The sequence below is a fragment of the Carlito syrichta genome, unplaced genomic scaffold (assembly GCF_000164805.1).
Source record: "Carlito syrichta isolate Samal-C Ts95f unplaced genomic scaffold, Tarsius_syrichta-2.0.1 Scaffold308579, whole genome shotgun sequence".
Classification (NCBI taxonomy): Eukaryota; Metazoa; Chordata; class Mammalia; order Primates; family Tarsiidae; genus Carlito; species Carlito syrichta.
The window spans coordinates 641,979-651,109 of NW_007252675.1; the positions used below are offsets into that span (position 1 = coordinate 641,979).

General features: G+C 41.9%; 1 protein-coding gene across 2 annotated transcripts; it reads right to left on the reverse strand.

The window, feature by feature from the left end:
- Positions 1-1,668: 1,668 nt before the first annotated feature.
- Positions 1,669-8,672, reverse strand: EXO5 (exonuclease 5). 2 transcript variants are annotated; one of them, XM_008065498.1, is made up of 3 exons: positions 8,032-8,672; positions 7,869-7,924; positions 1,669-3,164 (listed from the first exon to the last, which is right to left on the reverse strand). In XM_008065498.1, the coding sequence occupies exon 3, from the start codon at positions 3,132-3,134 to the stop codon at positions 2,010-2,012; it is 1,125 nt and encodes a 374-aa protein (XP_008063689.1). In that variant the 5' UTR covers positions 3,135-3,164; positions 7,869-7,924; positions 8,032-8,672; the 3' UTR covers positions 1,669-2,009. The 2 variants fall into 2 exon arrangements, with proteins under 2 accessions (XP_008063689.1, XP_008063688.1); XM_008065497.1 differs by having other exon boundaries at positions 7,869-8,672.
- Between the last annotated feature and the right edge of the window lie 459 nt (positions 8,673-9,131).

The following is a 9,131-nucleotide window of genomic DNA, read 5'->3' on the forward strand; positions in this document are numbered from 1 at the left end:
TTCTAATATAACTGAGACTACAGAACCAGAGAAAATTTTTTTCTTGAAGACCATTAGCTTAATTAACACTGTTTATCTCATGAGCTCCTGTTTACTATGCCCATAACTCAATTCTAAAAGTACTATGGTTTATATCATACAGTCCAGGAGGCTTAATAAGAAAACCTTTATAGCACAATTAAAAGCATAAGCACTGCAGACTTATCTAGGTTGGAGTCTACTATTTGCAAACTGTGGCACATTGGGAGTTTTTAAAAATAAAGACAAGGGCTTGCTTCATCGCCCAGGCTGGAGTACAGTGGCATATACTCACTGTAACCTTGAACTCCTAGGCTCAAGTGATCCTGCTGCCTCAGCCTCCCAAGTAGCTAGGACTACAGGCATGCATCACCATGCCTGGCTAATTTCTTTTTTTTTTTTGAGACAAGTTCTGTGTTGCCTGGGCTGATCATTAACTCCTGGGGGTCTCATGCAATCCTCCAACCATGGCCTCCCAAAGCACTGGGATTACAGGCCTGAACCACTACACCATGCTGAGAAGTTATATAGGTCTTCAAGGTCACAGTTCCCTTACTGGGGATAATAATGGATACAAAGATTTTGTCAAAGTACTTAACACAGTGCCTGGAACATACAAGTCACTCAGTAGATGGGAAGGGTTATCATAAGATTCCCAGTGTCCATAATAAGAGTATGCGTAGCTAAGAAGGGCCTCCAGAGGCAACCATTGTTATCTCCTATAGATGCCCAAGTTTTACTAGCTCATGTATAACATGGGGTCATATCAGTAACATTCATCATGTTCTCTGCTGGCTATTACTTTCCCAGTTAATACAGAAACTGCACCCTTGCCAACTGTCCTCCCTATCCACCTACTTCTGCCAATTATTCAGTAGTGACCCATAAACAAGTCCTTACCTTCCAGGTGACGTCCACATCAGTTCTTCCTCTAGCCTCCTTAATGATGTTTGTTCAAATTTCTTGTTGTACATGGATAAATTTATCCTAGCATACCCCAAGGAGTGATATTGCTAGATTGTAGTATCTGAATGTAGCTAAAGGGCTCCTCAGCCTTCTAAGATGCATTGAGATTCCTCCCTATTACATTTTCCTTAAAATGTTATTTTTCATCTTATAAAAAGGGAGTCATACTATATGTAAAATTTTGGGACTTTCTTTTTCACCTAATGTGGTGCTAAGATTCAAGCATATTGTTACATGTCATTGTAGCTCATTTGTTTTGGCTGCTGTTATCACATCATCCACTCTTCTGATGATAGGCACCTGGGTAGTTTCCAGGTTTCTGCTATTGTGAAAGTGCTACCAAGTATATCCTTGTTCATATTTCCTGTTGTACATGGATAAATTTCTCCTAGCATACACCAAGGAGTGATATTGCTAAATGTAGTATGTGAATGTTACATGTTACTTCATGTATTAAAATTTTGAAATAATATTTTCACTTTTTATGTCTTTGTTTTTGCTTCATCTTCCCTTATCACTGAGAATATTTACTAGGATTATTTTAAATTCTTGGTTTGCTCATTCTAATTATGCTTGAGAAACATGTTCATGTATGTATTTAAAGCTTAGAATAGCACACACACAACTATATATAGTGGTCACCTTTGAAGGACTATGATTATGAAGAAACCATTAGTTCAGCTGTTCTGGATAGCACTTCATTTTATTATGTAAAATGTAGAATGCCTTGATTGATAAAAAAATAAGGAAGCCATCAGAAACTGAAATTTCTAAGGAAAGTGATGTCTGCTGAAGGATACCTTTGTTCCAGCTATGATGAGCATCTGTCTTCTTGGCAATCCGTAGCAAAACTCCAGAGATAATATAGCCCCTTATTTCCCCCACTCATTCCTGAGCCTTAGTGCTGGATTCAAATATTAGAGGCTATGGAAATATGAAAGCCAAGCTCACCAACTGGTCCCCTTTTACCTTGGTACCCCAGGAGCTTCAGGAAGGATCAATACTTCTGACAGTATTCCTTCTATTCATTTGGCTTTTTTGGTTTGGGGCTCCAGTGTGGAGCGGGGCACTCTATCACCCTTCCTCCACTCACAGATGTCTGCATAGCTGCATGTGTGGCACTTCCAAGCCTCTTCCACATCAACACCCTGAGGCTCTCGGTGGCCCATCCAGTAAGCCATATAATGCTGCACCTTGCTTCTCACCTCCTTTTCTTCAAAGGCCACAATTTCTGTACCCAGCACAGTAGCAGTCTCTTGGTGAATATACTCAATCTTCAAGATATCAATAACTGGAAGGTCTGAGAGTGTTAGAGACAAGAAGACCAGTTCCATGAGGTCACCCAAAGACTTCACAGAGAAGCCTCCCTGCTGGGCATGCCTCAGCACTGAAGACCCCAGTGGCTTTTCTGGACACAGTTTTGTGTGGTGGATTAGGCTAGCGGGGGTCACTTTCCCCTGTACCATGGCATCAAAGATATATTTGTATAGGCTGACTTGAAAACAGTCTTTCTTTTTCTGAGCTTCCAGAGGAAGCATGGGGCGCCTGCGTGTCTTGAGTTCAGCTAGTTCCAATTCCCCCTTGGCTGTATAGTGCAGCTCATCAATCACTCCAACAAGAAGCACACCCTCCACTTCTGCAAACACTGGAAACTCTCTGATGCACCCTTCTGACTGCAGGGTAGGAATCATTGATAGCATGTTCAGAAACTTAACTGTCCAAGCATCTTCTTTAGTGGTGACTGGGATAGTCACAAGATCATGAAGTTCTAGTTCTCTAGCCAGGTGGATGCTGGTCCCCGTGTCCAAAACAGCAGCCTTTTCATGTGCCAAGAAACCAGGAAGCTCCTTCCCATATGCTGTTTGCAGTTCACACCAGTTCTGAGTAGACAAGTCAGTGACATATAAATATTTAAGATGGAATCTCTCCATGGGTGATGAGACATCCAGTCCTCTTTTCCAGTTTTTTAGTAAGTCTGTGGGCTTGCCATCCTTCCCAGCGGGTTCAGAAGAAGGGCCAGGCATGTTTAGTAAAGCACTTGACTCTTGGGCATCTTCCAGATCCAGAAACTCTAGCAACTCTGAGTCACTCAAGTCCGAGAATCCTGAGGCTTCTGCTGACATTGTCTCCTCTTCTCCAGTGTCTGCCATGGCACAGCTCTAGATCAGGCAAGGAGAGCCCTGCATAACATGTTAAAGAAATTCATTGTCCAGATAAAAAGTTTTTCAACAGCACTTTCAAATTCCAATGAGTAAAAATCGTGACAAATTATGTACATTCCTTAAATAACCCAATTTATGTATGACCGATTAGTAATGCCACAGAGTTGTAGTATAGGTATACTTTACAATACGGCTCCTTGTGTGATCTGTATGTGTCTGCTTGGTAGAATTTAAGTAGAAAAATAGCATTATTTCTGGGTCTGTCACTAACATAATGTGTGTGACTTTAAGCAAACCACCTTTGTTGGTCTTAATTTCTTCAGGTTTAAAAGGAGATTTGAGATCTGTCTCTTCTACTTCAAAATTCTACTGACTTGAGATATTTATTTCATTATTTTAAGTGAATTCAGATCTTTGTAAATGCAGGAGTAATGTTTGCCAATTTACCGTGGGCCATTTATACAATTCCTTTGATACAAAGTCCTTGACTGGGAAAGTAAATCTCAATTACAGACTTTTCTTCGATGACTGTTTTTAAGTGCATGAACATAATATGACAAAATTCAAAGATCATCCATAGATAAATATAAATAAATCTACTCAAACATAAAGTAATGTATAATAATGAGAGAATGCTCACAGTGACACATGGAAATCAGTAGCTTATTATACTTGAGCTATATTAAAGAAATGACAAGGAAAAAAGTTCTTGGTTGGTTTTAATTTACCCTTACTGACTTAATAAACTATCCTCCTAACATTGAAATTGGTGTTTGGCCAGATGTGGACGCTCACACCTGTAATCCCAGCACTTTGAGAGGCCAAAGTAGAAGGGACTGCCTGAATCCAGGAGTTCAAGACCAGCCTAGACAACATAACCAGACTTCGTCTCTACAAAAAAATTTTTTAAATTAGCTGGGCATGGTGATGCATGCCTGTAGTCCTAGCTACTCGGGGGGCTAAGGCTGGAGGATCGCTTGAGCCAAGGAGTTTGAGGCTGTGGTGAGCTGTGACTGTTGTCACCGCACTCCAGCCTGGGTAACAGAGTAAGAGAGCTTGATTTAAAAAAAAAAAAAACGAAAAAAAGGGAAGAAAAAAGAAACTGGTGTTAGCCACCAAAGTGGTGTTTCCTATTAAGTTTATTTTTTCCCTTCACGAGAAATTAGCTTATAATAGAAAACATCTGACTATAATCAACATTAAAAACCCAAAATGTGAGCTGGGCACGGTGGCTCATGCCTGTAATCCCAGCACTTTGGGAGGCCAAGGCAAGAGGACTGCCAGAGTCCAGGGGTTCAAGACTAGCCTGAGACACTTGGTAAGACCCTATCTCTACAATAAATAAAAAAATTAGCCAGGCATGGTGGTGCGTGCCTGTGGTTCCAGCTACTTGGAAAGCTGAGGTGGAAGGATTGCCTGAGCCCAGCAGGTCAAGGCTGCGGTGGCTGTTAGCGTGACACTGCACTTCAGCATGAGCAGCAGAGTGACATTCTGACTCAAAAAAAAAAAAAACCCCAAATGTATTGCTATAAATTATAGAGAATATTGTGTAGTTATTGTGCGCTAGACACTGAGCCAAGTGTTTTACATCACGTATGTCATTATCCTACAATGAGATGGGCATTGTACTCTTTTAACTTTTTGCTATAAAAATTTTCAAACATACAGAAAAGTAGAAAGATAAATGAAGACCCATATACACATCACTTAGTTTAACAACTGTTGACATTTTCCTATATTTGCTTTTTGTATGTGCATTTTTTTCTGAACTATTTTAAAGTAAATTAGATATCACAACAATTTGAATCTAAATGTTTTAGCATGTACTTCCAAATGACATTCTCCTTCATAACTACAATACTATTTTTCAAATGACATTCTCCTTTATAACTACAACACAATTATGACATCTAACAAAATTAATAATTCCCTAACACTCCAGTCCATATTCAGATTTCTCTACCTGTCCTAAAATTATCCTTGATAGCTTTTCTCTAAACCAGGAAACAGACCACATATTATTGTTTGATTATTCTGTCTCTCAGGAATTTTTAATCTTAAGACAGTAGGCAAACTATCTTGTGAAGACACTCATTTTAAGCTTTTCTCCTAACCTCACCTATCTAACCTTGCATAGAGAGGAAAAAAAACAAGGTATGGCCAGTCCACCAGTATTTAATTCTGAGTGCTAGGAAAATAAGGGATTACACAGAATTTAAGCTGATAGAGATAACTATGAACCAAGAGTCTCCTCTTTGCTATTCTAATAAGCAGTGAATAAGACAAATATAACTGCTCCTAAGCCAAAGTTTAAGACCTGATGTCCCAGACATGTCATTAATATTAGTTATGATTTTGCTTAACTAATGTTTAAATAGTCTAAATGTCACTAAGAAAACAGATAACTAAAAGAAAAGTTATTTACAATGAACAAAGTAATTTAATACTAAGACTTTTGTTTATATAGTGCTCCATAAAGTTACTGCAGTAGCCGGGCTCGGTGGCTCAGCCTGTAATCCCGCGCTTTGGGAGGCTGAGGTGAGTGGATTGCCTGTGAGCCCGCGGGTTCGAGACCTGCCTAGGCAACTTGGCGAGACCTCATCTCTACAATAAATCAAAAAATTAGCCGGGCGTGGTAGCACGCGCCTGTAGTTATAGCTACTCGGAAGGCTGAGGCAGAAGGGTCGCCGGAGCCCAGCAGGTCAAGGCTGTGGTGGCCGGGAGCGGCCACTACACTCCAGTCTGAGTGACAGAGTGAGACTCCAACTCAAAAAAAAAAGAAAAAAGTTACTGCAGTATAGATTATTTCAGTAATAAAACATACAAGCTGTACATTTGCACAAGTGTCTTACGCTGTAAATATGCTTTAAATGGTAATAATTTCACAATGAGTAACTTTATTTGAAATATGAAGTCCAGGGCCAGGCATGGTGGCTCAGGCCTATAATCTCCGCACTTTGGGAACCCAGGAGTTCAAAACCAGCCTAGGCAATAGCAAGACCTCATCTTTGCAAAAAAGTTTAAAAATGAGCCAGGCGTGGTGGCGCATCCCTGCAGTCCCAGATACTCAGGAGGCTGAGGCAGAAGCATCACCTAAGCCCAAGTAGTGGAGGTTGCGGTAAGCTGTGATAGTACCACTGTACTCCAGACCCTGACTCAGAAAAACAAAACAAAACCACAAAAAATCCCAAGATTTTTAAAGTGCCTGAAAGTTGGAAAAAACCTTTATCCTCCACCAAGAAACTAAAGCTAAAGGGCAATTAATGTGTGAGCTCTGGGATTTTTGTGAAGGGACATTAAGTCCAAATCAATTAACGTTTAAAATATTTTATTTCATTTATCTGGATCTGGCTGTCCAATATGGTAGCCACCACCCATATGTGGCTACTTAAATTTAAATTAATTAAAATAAAATTTCAAATACATTTTGTCAGTTGCAGTAGCCACATTTTAAGTGTTCACTAGCTACATAGAGCTAGTGGGTACATTATAAGGCACAGATACAGAACAGTTTCCTGTACATAGAAAGTTTTACTGAACAGCACTGATTGAGACTGTTTTAAGTAGAAAGTTCAAGGTATTAACTTTCTACTTGTTTTACACACACCACTGAAATCAGGGTACTTCTAAACAGATAAGTGAAAAGTCTTGTGGAGAAAACACTGAGGGAGGCATTCTCTGGAATTATTCATCTCAAAGAAGAAAACAATACACTAGGGATGGTCAATTTACCCTTAAATGTGGCTGGGATTCTCCTTTGCAGAAAATAAATCCAAGAGAGCATAATACAGTACCTTGTATCCCAAAATGTAGTTTGTATCTCTTTGATACAAGAGATGATTTCACCTGGGGCATGAACCAACATTTTTATTTTTTTTTGAGTTGGAGTCTCACTCCGTCATCCAGGCTGGAGTGCAGTGGCATGCTCATGGCCACCCCAGCATCAACCTGCTGGGCTCCGGTGATCCTTCCGTCTCAGCCTTCCAAGTAGCTGGAACTACAGGTGCGTGCTACCACGCCTGGTTAATTTTTTGATTTATTGTAGAGACAAGGTCTCACCATGTTGCCCAAGCTGATCTTGAACCCACAGGCTCAGGCAATCCTCCTGCCTCAGCCTCCCAAAATGCTGGGATTACAGGCGCCCGGCCTGAAACAACATTTTTAGATACACTTTAGAATAACCATAAACCTACTGGAGGATCCATCAAATGCATAATTTCATAGATATTGTTTCTTAAAAATGTTTTTAAAAACAAAGTAAAAAATATATAAGAATGACAACATAGATAGTACATAGGTATGGCAAAAACTGTTAGGTGGTAAGTGAATGAGATGTTTGGGAAACACCAGCATAGTGTCAAAAGTCTGGAGGTCCTACAGATCTGGATTCTGAACCTGACCATAAGTAGTTTAGTAGCATTTAGTAGTATGCTGCTTGCCTTCTGAGTAATCTTGGACTAGGTTTTAATTTTCCTGATGCTACGTACACTTTACTTACTTAAAATGAGGGAATTTTCTGGTTCGAGTCAGTATTTGGGGGGAAAAAATGAGGGTACTACTAACCCAACTCATATACCTAACCATTGAGTAATAAAACATAGTACACATATTAACACTCAATTAATGTGGATCTTCTTCCCTTTCCCAAGGAAAAGATGAGAGTGTATCCATTCCCTCTAACAAATGAGACTAAACTTTAGAAGAAAGGAAATTCCTTCTCACCTGGGACTTAACTGATCTTCCTCCTCAGGCAAGGCCAGATAGCTGAAATGACAAGGCTGGGGAGAAGAAAGAAACCCTAAAAGACCAAGTCTACATCAAAGAACATAGGTTAGCAACTTGGGTCCCTGCTATAGTAGAACCTGGACTTCTGGTTCTTTCTTACCTGACCATTCCCTCATGTTGTGTTTTCTTCTCTCTCATCTACACTGCACAGACTGTTGCCCACACTAGATCCTAGGTAATGCTCGCCTCTCTCCTGGGGCAAACTCTCCATGATTTTGTTTTCCTCACAGTCTGGATGCAGTTACTTGACCCAATCCCTGCTTCCTGCAAGTGAAAGGGTCAAAAATAACCAAGATCCTCAGTAGTTCCAAGATCGCTTCTCTCTTCCGGCTCTATCCTCTCTGATGGGTTCCTGCTGCCTGTGGAACTGCCACCGCCTTCAACCCCCACATCCTGACTTGTTAAGTCCATCCCGGACGTGTGCACTCCGGAGGCATTTGCCTTCAGCGGGAACCTTTTCACTTTCTCCCCGGGAGATGCATGGGTGCCCTGAGGCGTACCGCGCACTTCCTACAATGTCCTGCGTGAGCTGGGAATGAGAGCAAGGGGTGGTCGAACTCGGTAAGGGGTCCCAGACGACCGCAAGGTCTTCCGACGGCGAAGGTCCAAAACGGGAACCTGGCCTGCGAGAGGAGACGAGATGAGCCGCTTCCTGGGAGCTGCTCCCCGCGGTCTCAGAGCTGCTCCGGGACGCTACCCCAACCAGCCAGAGGTCCCCAGGTAGGCAGAGGGTACGCCTACAGTAGACTGCGGGCCTGCCCACGGCAAAAAGGAGCCCACAGCCCAGTCCTAGAATGCTCCGCAACGGCCCAAGGACCGCCCCTTCCCAGAGGTCTCAGCGGCGCCGCCAGTCCTCGCGATGCTGTGACTCAACCGGAAGTCGCTCTCGTTGCGGGGCGGAAGAAGGTGCTAATTACGCAAGGGCTGGCCTTTGGGCGTGCTCTAAAGCCGGGTAGTACTCCCTGCCCGGAACTGGTGGCCTGTCGTTTCGTTCCTTGCGGAGCTACGACATCCCCTGACCTATGAGCTCCCTCTGTGGAGGGTCTCCCGGCTATGCCGGCAATTTGAGAACAGGAAACCGTGAAGTAGCATGCAGTGTGTAGGGGTCCGTATGATTTTTATGTTGGTAGCAAAATATGCTTAGGTGGAAATTCAGAAGCCACTTATAGAAAAGTAGGCAAAGCTCTGTACCAACTCTCT